Source organism: Carcharodon carcharias, chromosome 2 (genome assembly GCF_017639515.1).
Source record: "Carcharodon carcharias isolate sCarCar2 chromosome 2, sCarCar2.pri, whole genome shotgun sequence".
NCBI lineage: Eukaryota > Metazoa > Chordata > Chondrichthyes > Lamniformes > Lamnidae > Carcharodon > Carcharodon carcharias.
The window spans coordinates 190,010,954-190,024,657 of NC_054468.1; the positions used below are offsets into that span (position 1 = coordinate 190,010,954).

General features: G+C 41.2%; 1 protein-coding gene across 10 annotated transcripts in view; it reads right to left on the reverse strand.

Moving 5' to 3' along the window:
* Positions 1-13,704, reverse strand: part of LOC121290006 (G patch domain-containing protein 2-like) — a 287,430-nt gene that overhangs the window by 249,335 nt on the left and 24,391 nt on the right. For 8 of the 10 annotated variants that reach the window (XM_041210129.1, XM_041210139.1, XM_041210186.1 and 5 more), the window contains exons 3-4: positions 11,904-11,965; positions 11,071-11,145 (exon numbers count right to left, since the gene is read on the reverse strand). In XM_041210129.1, coding sequence (XP_041066063.1) covers positions 11,071-11,145; positions 11,904-11,965 — 137 coding nt within the window. The remainder of the gene's footprint in view (positions 1-11,070; positions 11,146-11,903; positions 11,966-13,704) is intronic. The other 2 variants (XM_041210147.1, XM_041210201.1) reach the window with 1 other exon arrangement.

The window sequence follows — 13,704 nt, forward strand, 5'->3', positions numbered from 1 at the left end:
AAAGGAAGGCATAATCAGAAGTGCTAGCATGGAAGTTGCAACAAGATGGAGAAACTGAGAGAACTGAAATAGAGTCCTTACGGGAAGTGGGATGTGAGGAAGTACAGTCAAGGTAGCTGTGGGAGTCCATGAGTTTGTAGTGAATATTAGTTGATAGCCTATCCCCAGAAATGAAGACAGAGAAATCATGGAAGGGATGGGGAGATTCAGAGATGGACCAGGTGAAGGAGAAGGGTGGAAATTGAAAACAAAGTAAATGAAATGTTGCAGTTCAGGGAGAGAACAGGAAATGACACTGAGAATCATCAACATAATAGAAAAAGAGTTAAGGGAACAGCCTGAGTTGGACTGGGACAAGGAACATTCCACATATCCCACAAAAAGATAGGCATAGCTAGGCCCATGTAGGTTGCCACAGCAACAACTTTTACTTGGAAGAAGTGGACTTGAAGAGTAAATTGTTCATTGCCAGAACAAGGTCAGCCAGGAGACAAAGGGTGATGGTGGGTGAAAATTTGTTGGGCAGAGGGCTCTCAGACCATTCTAGTGGGGGGTGGACGTGTAAAGAGAATGGACTCTTTACATCCCTTCCTTGACTTCTCTGTCTCCATTCTAGGGATAGGCTATCAAATAATATTCACTACAAGCTCACAGATTCCCAGTTACCTTGACTACACTTCCTCATACCCCACTTCTTGGAAGGCCTCTATTCCATTCTCCCAGTTTCTCCATTGCTGTCATGTCATATGATGTTACCTTCCACATGAACACTTCTGATATGTCTTCCATATTCCTCAACCGAGGAATCCCCCCAACACCCCCCAGAATGGTTGACAAGGCCCTCCACCACATCCAATCTATTGCACGCACTTTTGCCATCATCTCTTCCCCTCCCTCCCAGAACCATGATTGGCTTCTGTCCATTTTCACATTCTACCCACCAACCTTCATATTCAATGGAACATCCATCACCATTTCCATCACTTCCAGCAGTATGCCAACAACAAACACATCTCCCCCTGCCTTCTCCTTTCAGCAATCTGAAGAGACTGCTCTCTGGAGCACTCTACAGTCACCCCCAAAACACCCACCCTTTCCTCTGGCACCTTGCCATACAAGCACAGGAGATGCCACACCTGTCTTTTTAACTCCTCCCTTTTCACCATCCTCTTCTTACACATTCCTTGGGATCAAGGATAATTTGTTTCCACTCCTATTCAATGGGTTCTGAAATGACTGTTAAGTCCAATGCGCGATCTGCAGACTCTGCCACATGCAGGAGAGGTGGTGCTTAGAGGATTGGGTAGATATGTTGTTGGAGGCTTGTGTGCTCTCTCTGACACCTTGACTTTTCCTCCATGTGTTCCCAATGATTCTCTCAATGTGTATGGTGCCTTCCCGAATGAACCTTCTCCATTTTGGATGGACCAATGCCAGGGGCTCCCATAAGTCAGCAAGGATGTTTTGAGGGCATCCCTGGAGTGTTTCTGCTGTGCAACTGGGAGCCTCATTTCATGGCTGAGCTCCAAGTAAAGTAGTTGCTTCAGAGTTTGGTGTCAGGCACACAAATGACATGTCCTGCACAACGGAGCTAGTTTTGAGTGATTAGCACCTTGATGCTCGGTATGTTGGTTTGGAAGAAGAAGCTGCTGTTGGACTTACCAATGGATTTAGAGGATCTTACAAAGATACTGCTGGTGGTATTTCTCCAGTGCTTTCAGATGCCTGCTGTTGGTTGTCCAAGTCTATGAAGCATATAGGAGAACAGGGATCACTGCTGTCCAGTAAACCATGACCTTAGTCTCAGGTTTGAAGTCCTAGTCCTCAAATACTCTTTTCTTCAGTCAGTCAAAGGCTGAGCTAGCACATTGGAAGCGAAGTTGAATTTTGTAATCTATGTCTGCCTTCGTTGAGAGGAGGGTCTCAAGATATGGAACTTGATCCACGTTTCCCAGGACCGCCATTGATCTTAATCAATGGGTGGGTGGGTGGGTGGGGGGGGGGGGGGGGGGGGGGGGGGGGGGGGTGGAGAGCGGGGGGCGGGGAGTGTTGTGCTGTGGGAGCTCATTGGAAGAGAACCTTAGTTTTCCAGGTGTTTGGTGAATGGTCCATTTTCTCATATGCTTCAGAGGAGGAGTTAACAACGATATCGGGTTCAGTTTCTGAGCAAGTACATGCACAAACATCATCTGCATACTGGAGCTCAATCATTCAAGGTTTTAAACACTCCTTCCAAGTGAAACAGTGACATACTTGTACTTCTTTCCATTCAGAATACTGTTTTCACTGCTCTCAATGTATTCTGATCTATACTGGGGAAACTAAATGCAGATTGGGTGCTCACTTTGCAGAACACCTCCGTTCAGTCCACAAGCATGACTCTTTGCTTCCAGTCGCTTGTCATTTCAATTCTCAATCTTGTACCTACTTTGACCTGCTATAGTGTTCCAATGAAGCTCAACACATGCTTGAAGAAAAGCACCTCATCTTTCGACTCAGCACTGGACAGCCAGCTGGACTCAAAATTGAGTTCAACAATTTTAAATCGTAATCTCCAACTCCATTTTGTTTCTTTTTTTTTTACTGCTGGTCCGGTTTTATTCCAGTTCCTTTCCTCATTCCCTTACTTTGCATTTGGATGGGTGATATCTAACCATTCACATCTCATCTAGACACAACATTTGTTTATTTACTTCACCCATTTGGTTTTGTACCATGAAATCTTTCGTCATTTAATCACACCTGGTCTCCACCTTATCATGGATCTTTTTTGTTCTTCCTTCCCTCACACCCCCGCAAACCCATTTCACTTGCTTAACATCAATTATTTCTTTCTTTCTTGAGTCCTGAGGACAAATCATTGACCAAAAATGTTAACTCTGTTTCTCTCTAAGGATGCTGTCTGACTTGCTGAGTATTTCCAGCATTTTCTTTTTTCAGATTTCCAACAACTGCTATATTTTGCTTTCAAATTAATTGATCTTGTTATCAGTTCACTTCTCAAAGGAATTATAATCAGCATTATCTTCTTTTTCTGCCTGATTTAACTGATTAATTATATGTTCAACACTGATGAGATATTTGGGAAACTCTAAGAGTTTCTCAGCTTGAATCTATGAGGAAAGTGAATTACTATCAATGGTCATTGAGATGTTTGCAGTCAGAATTTCAAGTATCCTTTGTAGCTTCCTTCGAATATTTAGTTCAAACAATTCTCCCAGAATGCACATTAAGTTTTTTAAACGTCTAATGGTGATACTTCATTTATTCAAGCTTTGAAGATTTTCCATATGCCTTAAAACGGCACTGCACGCAGATTAGCAGATCCTAGTTATCTATTTTATTGAAGGTATTACGCATTTATTTTAATGTGCCTGTTTGATGTGCCTGCCTTACCTGCCAAATAATGAGCAAATATCGTCCTTTTCACAATTAAGGCTACATTTCAAATATGTCCTCCAATGATCCAGCAAGTTTATGTAATAACTGAGCTATAAGACTCGACTTGTACTGCACTGATCTAGCTACTCTCAGGCACTGCAGCAAATATTTACTTGCTTGTTCCCTTGCAGCTGCTAACTGATCTACCATTTTTCTGGGATCTTCTGCTTTTGTTTCAGATTTTCAGTAACTGCCTTTCTTTTGCTTTTTGCCCATTTGTGTTGTGACAATTTGCCTCAACACCCTGTGATAGGAAGGGAAATATTGTCCTGATCGTAACAGCTCCTACTAGTAATGTGTACATGTGAATATCAAAGGTGGACAGAACCAAGGGGCTGAATTTTGTGAACTTAGTCCCTGCCGGGATGGTGGGATCATTTACGGGTTGGGAACCTAATTTTCTGATTGGCAAGCTTAGCCATGGCTCTTTCCACAGTGACCCTATCAAGTTGCTGAGAAGTCAGGAAGTAGGTGCCCTGACTGGGAAATCCAGAATTGAGGGTTAAAACGAATAGTTCTTAATTGACTTTTTAACTACATTAATTACTGAACCAACAGATCCAAGGGGGTTCCCTGCTCACCTTCAGTCCATAGAGCCCAGGAGTGGACAGGGTGATGTTGGAATTCCAATCGGAAGTCACTTTTAGTAAATTTAACTCCTCGCACACAGGCAAGCCTGCCTCCCTTTATCTGGGAAAATTATCCCAAGGATCTACTTGCAGTTGACACTCAGATAAAGCACACATAAACAATGGGAGTTTCAACAAAGAACAACAGGCCATCTGTGAACTATTTTCCAGCAAGGGTCAGTGCCTTCAGGAGGGAGGAAAATATAGAGAAAAAAGGGTTGCAGTATAAACACTCTAGGAAGTTCAACCATGGAATTTCACTGAACAAATCTATCTGGCCTGCCATAGCCTCTCTTAAAATTCTGTCTTGTGCTTTTTCTCTCTCTCCAAATTTTATTCTGATCTCCTATATTTCCAACGTTCCCTCATGCCATGCCATGTCTCCCCACTTGGTCTCGTCTCTAGCAGTCCCGTGAAGCGAGGAGGACGCTTGCCTTGGAGCCAGTAAGAACTTGTGCGTAGGCGGTGAAAGGTGGAATGAAGCAGGCCAGCCTGCATTTTCACCATCTCAGGTGAAAAGGCAAGCAGGAACGGAGGGTTACCTCCTTTTGGGAGTGCGCTGTGCGCATCAGGGGCATGCCCTACCCCCTCACCCCCAAAAAGGTAACCTCACCCCTTGTCCCCTTCCTCGACCTTCAAAACCCAAACCCCACTCCTCTCCCAGGTTGCACAACCCCTCCTTGTCCAAAACAGCTGGAACATGTCTTTGAGTCCGGTCACCATGATTTCCTTCTTGGGACTACGTGTTGGCTCAGAATCCGCCTACCACTGAGTTTTGGCGCTGCTGGGTCTACTCAGCTGCTGGCTTTCCTCAAGGATCAGAAGTCTCACCCTCAACTCATTGAAGCCAGCCTCAGTGTATTGTGGCTGCGGGGCAGTCTTTTCTAAAGTTGGTCAGCTCACGACTGACTTTTCTACCAGGGTATCGTGCAATACCCAACCCCCCACCACCCTGACTCCGTAAATTCAGCCCTTTGATTCAGCTAGACTTTATGTAAAATGCATTTAGAAAATATCAATGGCATAAATAAGTCCACGATTCAGCCCAACTTAGCATTCCAAGTCAGAGAGGTTATGAGGAATGGAAAAATTTAGACTGGTGTAGCTAATACTGCCCTGAGGTTGTCAATAAAGCATATTTTGTGAGAGTGCAGAACCAGCTTCACTCAGCATATGATTGTGTTATACATGGCTTGGAAATACTTCCTGGAGCATGTCCAAAATAGGAACATGCTCCAACCTCCCCTGCTAATTCTTGTGGTCACTGTTGCTCCTGAAAGAATATGTGGAGCAGAGGGTAGGTTATAATGCAATATTGAGAGTTTCTGGTCACTGTTGCTGCTGAAAGAATATGTGGAGCAGAGGGTAGGTTATAATGCAAGATTGAGAGTTTCTGGTTCAATAGGAAAGAAAGTCTATTCATTATCAGAATAGACTACAGAATGCTGGCTCTGCAATGTAGGCTGTCTTACAATATTTTTGCTAACCCTCTCAACTGAAAAGCTGAGGCTGCTTATAGATTTAATAAAACATATACAAAAGAAAGTACACAGAAACCAAGCTGGGTGGAAGCATGTCTTATGAACAGTTACGTGCAAGGGTGAGGTAGCCCATTAGTTGCCCACAGGCTGTTCTACATGCTCCACATTAGAAAACTCCCAATCCTACATTAAGATTTTATATTCCTTAAGGACTTAGATTTGGTGGCATTTTGAAATTGCTACAGAACTACAGCACTGGAACAGTAAAAATAAGCTTCTAAAGATAATTATAGTCTGTACAAGATATTAAATTGACAGATACTTTGCAGAATATTAAAGCAACAAATCAACCTCAATTCAGATAAATAAAATTGTCTTGAATATTACCCTTGACTAAACATGCCATCGGAATTGGTCAACTGTCTTACTGTCTTACAGTTTAAGACAAAGTATCCACGGTTTTCAAGATTTGAACTGGAACTTTAGTTATTAACTTTCAAAATAAGTAGCTTATGCAAGATTGAATGGAAACCATTTTATTTTTCAAAATATAAAACAAAATAATCAATAAGAAAGGTAAATTTATCTCAGAAGCCCAATGGAGATGAGTACTCAAAAGGTAATGCAGATTGCAGACAGGGCTACAGTATAATCGTGCCATATCTGCTCTCTGTGAATCCAAAATTGGTGAATTTACTCAAGCGGGATTAGTGTTTAAAATTCAGGCATTTCAGATAGCTATAACAACTATCAAAATTAACTGCTCCACAATTCTATCATTTTAACTGTAATATTTAAAGGAAAACTACAGGACCAAATATTTTGAACTAAATAAAAACTAGGTGATTTCCCATGGCATTACTCAGACAAAATTAAAAGACCTACTCTCTCCCTATAATTGTTTCTTTGTCTCCTACTCTTCAACACTTTCAACTCCTCCTCTGTCTGTTTATCATCCACTCTCTCTCTTCGTGTGCATGCCATTTGGTTTATTGTTACCTCTGCCACTGAAGGTGGGTGGAGGTAATGTTTTCACCCCAGCTTTTGGTCTGTTTGGAAACAATATCTCACAAAAACTAATGGATAGATTTCAACAAAACTTGGTACACAGATACGGTATAGGATCCATTAATATTGGGAGAGAGGGCAAATTGACTTTTTTTAAAAAAGAATGCTATACGTTGTTTTATTTAGAATATCGTTGATTGTTGTAAAATGTCATGGATTGTCTCAGCTGCTGTGGTGCAATTTGTCATAACTGGAAAATTGTGAGCAGAGTTTTCAAAGCAAGTTTGTGGATATGGATTGGCCCGAAGCCTCCTCAGTGAGTTGGAAGCCCTTAATAAAAAGATTTCTTTTTTCAGCTTTGTAGTTAGAGTGTGATGATCTTTGGCCTAGAAGCAGTGCAGTAAGGAAAATTTGTAATTTCTTTTAAATGTCTGTGGAATCTGTAATTGGTTTTGACAATGTTTGAAAAGGACTTCTAAGAGTTTGTGTCAATTGTAAAGGGACCAATTGTAATTTTCTTGAATAATAAGAAATACTGACCCATGTGACCTGGTCATCCTGGAAGTTGCACCAACAGGAAGTTAACATATGAAAGCTGTGTGGCTGTGTAGCAGCCAAAGGAAAGCTGAAGTAGGGGAAGAACAGAGAAGGCACATTCACAAGGAGCTGTGAGTACTACAGTTAAAAAAGACAAAAGGCTGAAGACAGGATTAGAGCAGAGACATTGAATTGGACAATTCTAAGGCTATGTTTCAGTTCTGCAAGAGCCAACAGGACTGTTTAATGAGGTTTATTAAAAGATTAAGATAAAGCTGTCTACGGGGGATCTGTGCTATCAGAATTGCATGAACTGAGCTAAGGAAGTTCTGCAGGGGTGTGCCATTTGGGTGACAACAGTATCTGGGGACCTTGATGGAGTGCAGCTACCATTGCAGGTGACTCGAGGACCAAATCCATTAAGTGAGAAAAGTGAGAGATCCTACTTTCCGAAGGCTGAGTTGGAAAGACTGAAAAATGGAAGGTGGTGCCACAGATCTTGTTAGTCTTTGTTGTATCTGCTTTTTCATGTGTAATTTGTACCATCTGTAATTTTCCTGTTAATTCATGTTTAATTTACGTAGATTAGTAAAAAGTGGTAAAAGTTACAAATGTGGAATCCTGTTGGTAATTTCTTAATTTAGGGGTCATTCAGTAGATTTGACTATTTTGGTTTATTGGGAATCATAACATAGAGCAAAAACCATGCAGGGAAAAGCCTCAAGGAAGAGCTACGTGATTGTAATAACATTAACACAGTGTGGCGGAGGTATGTGCTCTACTGAGTGCCCTCTTCACTTGTTGGGTGGTTTTCAATGCAGGAGATGGGGGTCTCGCCCATCAGCTATACAGCCGGCAAAAACCTTGAGCCTCCTCTTTTAGAGAAAGTCCATCATATTAGGTATTTAACTGGGCAGTGGTGGGTCTTTCCCGGGACCAAGGTTCCCCGGGGTGAAAGTGCCACCCAATGCAAGCTGTTAGCCAATCAGAGATCAGCAACTCTATTGAACAGCAGGTGGCTGCTGCCAGTACAACACCCACACGAGGTCTAATATTGTCAGTGGATCTCAGGCAATAGGTGAGTGATAGCAGAAGGGGGGGGTCACGGGGTGCGGATCACGGGCAAGGGCAGGGGTTGACTCTCAGTGGGTCCCTCCCTTGCCGATACTGGGTCCCACGATCAGGCAATGAATGCCTTTGAAAGAAGTCCCCTCCCACTGGGAGCCAGCAAGCAATCCCGCACAGATTTGCTTGTTGTGCTCTCTGCATGGTGAGACCCCCGCCCATCACTGAGTTAATACCAGTGGCAGTGGGATGAGGTGGGCATTAATTGCCCACTTAAGGGCCTCAACTGGCAGCAGGATGGGAAGGCCGGCTACAGATCTAATTGAGGTGAGACCAGTAAAAGCGTTAGCTCAACAGAAGGTTCTGTTTTGACAAACATGAAGGGAATTGTTCACTTTCCTTGACTGACATCCTGAAGTGGTTACAATGAGTTGTCCTTTCTGTAAACTCTTTTGTCAGTTTATTTGGACAAGATTAAGAGGTGTAAAGTGAAGCCTCTCTTATTGATAATTTAATGATCTGATTGATACTTTTACAGGGTTATAGGAAGGAAGCTTATTTTCAAAAGAAGATTTTTTCCGAATGGGCGTTTTTTCTCTCTCTCACCAGTTCCACACTTGCCATTGTTATTATATGGCTCATTGGTTATGTACGTAGTGCATACCGGGTGAATGGCATGGAAGGGGAAAGAGTTGACAGTGACAAAATAACGGACCACAGGGAGCGGCCCATGGGCATAAGCTGGAATTCGTTGGCATGGAACGTATAAGGCCAAGGAGGGTGTATGGCAGGGTGAGGCTAGAAGGCCTAAAATCTTCTGACGCAACTGGAACCACGCCCCAGAGAAGCAAGTGGGCCTGCTAACCAATCTGCTTTGGCAATCACCTGCCCCTGTGGTCACCAGCACTCTGCTTCCGGGATCGATTGGGCCAACTCAATCCCATGCTCACGCCTGGAGCAACAACTGTGTACATTAGGGCACTTATTAAACAACATGGGTTTGGCAAACCGGAAAATTTCCCAACTCAAGCTATCCGCCACAGTAGCTATTATCCGACCTCTAGCCTCAACAGCTTTTGTTTTTGAGGGAAAGAGGGCAGGGTAGAAAGATCTACAGGTTTCTGCTACCCTTTGCGTGGGGAATTGCTTCCTGACGTCAAAAATAAACTAGCTATAATTTTAAGATTTGCCCCTTGATCTGGATTTCTCCACCACAGGAAATAGTTTCTCATTATTACTACATCAACTCTATTCATCATCTTAAATGCCTCAATTAAATCACCATTAAATCTTCTATACTCAAGAAAATACAAGTCTAGTCTAACTGTTTCAAAAGAATATTCGATGTCTGAGAACTCAGCCAAAATTGGGGAAAACATTGCTTGGTTGACAGCTCTGGCTCCCTGATCTATTCTGTCAATTTCATGATGTTTATTTACACAAGAGGTTTCAATGCCTGCAGTATATCCATTGATACGTTAAAGGGTCTGGATGATTAACACTTTTATAAGGCTATAGTAAAAGCAATTTTTATGAACAGGCGACTGTTTACTAAAGCTTGTTCAAATATGCTATTGTTATCATAGGGTTCAGTAGTTCTATACAGAGTGTATACTGGTTGAATGGGCATGGAAGTGCCAATAGCTTGGCATGGAGGTGGGTGGAAGGGCATAGGTTGGCAGGGGGTATGAGAGGCCATAGGGGTGGGTGGAGGGGCATAGGTTGCAAGGGGGTATTGGAGAATTTTTCAAAAGGTTTGTTGATCCAGACTATGTTTCATGACACCTCTGAGGTCTGTGACCCAGAAGTCCTTGTAATGCTGGCCTGACACCACAAAAATTGTGGGGGACAATGAGGCCTATCCCCACAATGGAGCCGGCCAGGTCAGGTTTGCAGGGCGCGGGCTCGAGACCCACAATAACCTGCACCCTTATCCCATGCTGGTGAAAACTGGAGGCACCAGGGACGGGGCCAGGAATCCCGGTATCGTGTCTCGGCTGCCATTTGTGAAAATCCAGCCTGATCTGTATCTGAAATGCCCTCCTGTGAGTAAGGCATTGAATTACTCAGCAGACATTATCAGTTGATTCAGCACGAAAAAGAAATTTGAGCAATTCATTTTAAAAAAGATTAGTTAACATGTTGTCACATAAAAATGGCTAATTAACATTTTGTCATTAAAATAATACTTGTTGATGAAGGATTGTCTTATTTTTCAAAAGACAGAAAATCTTGTAGAAAGATCCATAAGGGCCTGAATGGAGATGGCACAAGGCTGTAAGTAGGCCTCATAATCATGGAGTCCAATAATATGATTGATCTGGAATTAGAACCTAACACTGGTCCATGCCAACTATGACACAGTGGATCACTTTGCAATACCAGGAATGCTAATATTATGATTATATAATATCACAGAAATAGCACTTGCACAATGTAATAAAGGTGATAGTTAAAGTCGCAGCTGTAGTCTCGTGCATGGTATGCAACCTTGGAAACATATAGTTCAATTACTACATCTGCACTTGGGAGGATACATAGAATTACATACAATTTGCAGCACAGAAACAGTCCATTCAGTGCAACAAGTCTATGCCAGTGTTTATACTCCACATAAACCTCTCCACATTACTTCATCTCATACATACATTTCTGAAGCAGCCAACCACACTCAAAGGGAATACAGGTTGAAAAACTGTGATTACCATGTGGTCATCCATCTGAAACACACAATTTTTTCAAGTACAGCTTTCCCATTGCGTTAACAGGATTGCAGAACTTATCCTGTGGTTCCGTTTACATCAGCAAATCATCATAAAGTATTCTTGTCCTTTCTTGGTCACCTATTTATCTTTTGAAAAGGGAAGGGGGCATTCCTCTTATGGAGTCTCTATACACTGAGCACCTACCCCAGTCATTCTGCCAAATGGTGTTGAGGTGTGCCAAAAGTGGCCTGGCTGGCTGGCCCTCCGATTTCCCCTCTCCTAGAAAACAGTGGACTTCAATTAGTCCAGCCTTCCTTCATGCCCACCCCCACCCTCTCAGAACATTTTACGTAGTACTCATTTAAAAACCAGCCTTAAAAGTAATCACCAACAATTTTTCACAATTGTGAAATAAAAAGAGGCGAACCAACACTCTGTGAAATTTTCCATCTTACATTATTCAGCACCTATATACCAACGTCTGACAGAATAGTTCATTGCATGAGTGGCAGTCTGTGCCAATAGTTAGACATATTAACTGGGAAAGAAGGATTCCCTTTTTAGAAAAATGGAAGAGAATGGCACAGTGCTATTTTTATTGGGGGGGGGGGGGAGGGGGTGGTTGGGGGGACAGCACTGGGTGATGGGGGCTTTGGGGAAATAGAATACCTCACCATCACACCTCTATGTTGAAGACCTGTATTTTTATTACAACTAGCTGTTGCTAGTCACTGTCCACAGTACTGTTCAATCAAAGATATCTCTAAAGTATTTATTTGTAAGCTTTCCTTTCAGTGGAAAGCAGAAAAAAGAAACAAATAAAACAACATTTACTTCAGGGCAACCACGCTGAATTCCACCATGTCATTCTCTTTCCCCCCACCAACCAAAAAATGTTAATCTCAGATATTGTTAGTGTATTACTGTAAATGGAAGGTTTTAAAAAGAAAATACTGTGAGACTAGATACCATGTTATGAAATGCAAAATTGTAATTTCATGCAGTTTCATTAAAGAAGGAAATAAAAGTACCAGTACCTTGTCTTCCTTCATCATTGGTAAACAAGCCAGCATCACTACTGCTGAGGCTGCTGGATTCACTGTAATAAGAAAAAGAATAGATCAAAAGAACAATTGATCTCTGAATCGTAAAATTTTAAAGAGACAAGGCTGCAGTCAGATGGAAGTTAAGCCTGACAAAGATCTGAGCAAAATAAGATGGTTTTTTGAATCAAACTGCAAATATCATGATTCCATTAACTACAGAGCATATTATTTTTGCCACATAAAACCACAGGAATCTAATGGGACACTGACAGTAAGCCAGATGTGGCTGCAGCAAGGTGCTGACACAATTGATGCATTTCATTATTTGCTTCCATCAAATGTTTTCCTCTTCTTTCTTATGCTATTCAGCTTGATCCAGGTACACTGCTGCTTAATCAGGGCAAAATAAAATGCAAATTCTCATCAAAAGCATAGTAAGCCTTTCTTCAAGACATGAAATAGAATTACCTCAAGATGTTATTACTTTTGGCAGCACTATTTGCAAATAATAAAAGGAAAAGCATTTCATTGCAGAAAAAAATAAACTTCCTGGAAATTAGAGCTAATAATCCAAATTTTACAAAACTGTAGGCCCTCTCTTTAACACTGCCGTTAACAATCCCACATAAAGCACCTTAAATTATGTTGATTTATAAAGGCAACAAAACAATGAAAGATGTGTCAGGTTGTCATAGTGGGAACTTACTATATATTACGTGACTGTAATCTACTTCGACAAAATTCACAGAGTAAATGTAATACATGGATAATGGACAGCTCCAATTTATAATTATATATTTAATGTACACATTCAAACTAAGATTTACCAAATGTCTGCATTCAACAACATTAGACTCCAAGTGCCTTCCAAAGTTAGTTCAAAAGTGTAACTTAGAATTGCAAACAATGCTAATATATTTTGTTACATAAAAAAGTTTAAACCACCAACAGATATTACTTCAGTCAAGGAGCATTAGCATATACAACATGTTCAACCTACCTAGCATTTCATAAAAGAGTGTGAATTTTTATTATTCTGTTATAGAGGCATTTTATCCAGACTCAATCCAAGATAACATAATTTCTTATAAGTGCAGTTTAAAAATAATCACTTATTTTTCTGTAGGCCTTCAATTCACAGAACAAAATGTTTAAAAAGTGGCTAATTAGTACAGGTGCAAATGTACTGTGCCACATACTGCAGGACCAGGTCAGAATCCTGCCTCAACTGCGTATCCGACTTTTCCCCCAAAGGATTTTAGCTGGAAGCTAGGAAGCACCAATCTACCAGCTATCTAAAAAATCAAAATAACCAGAGGTAACCATGACCGTTGGCTCTTAGTCAGGGCATAGGATGTGTGGGCCAGTGGGATGTGAAGATAAAATATTTAAAATATACAAATATAAACTGTATCTAGTGCAAGGTATCGCCAAATCATGAATATTCTATTTTCTTAAATCTTTCTTCTACAACAGAAACTGATCTAATCCTAGTTGAGCATTGAATTTAACCCAGTTTGAATGCCCATGAATCTATATTAACTTGTACTCTTGTACTACAGCAATTTAAAATTGGAAAGTAGCAAGTTACTTATTGGAATTTTTGGCAGACTTTGTGACAAATGTCATTTATCTAACTTTAAATACCACTGCTTCAAAATACTTATTATAGTCTTAAGAGTTAAAGATAAAATAGAATGTCTTCTTACAGCCTCATTTTATTAACAACTAAATGTGAATAAAAGTTTCTGGCACTCCTCTCAGGAAATGTATTTACATTTTACTCTGAAAG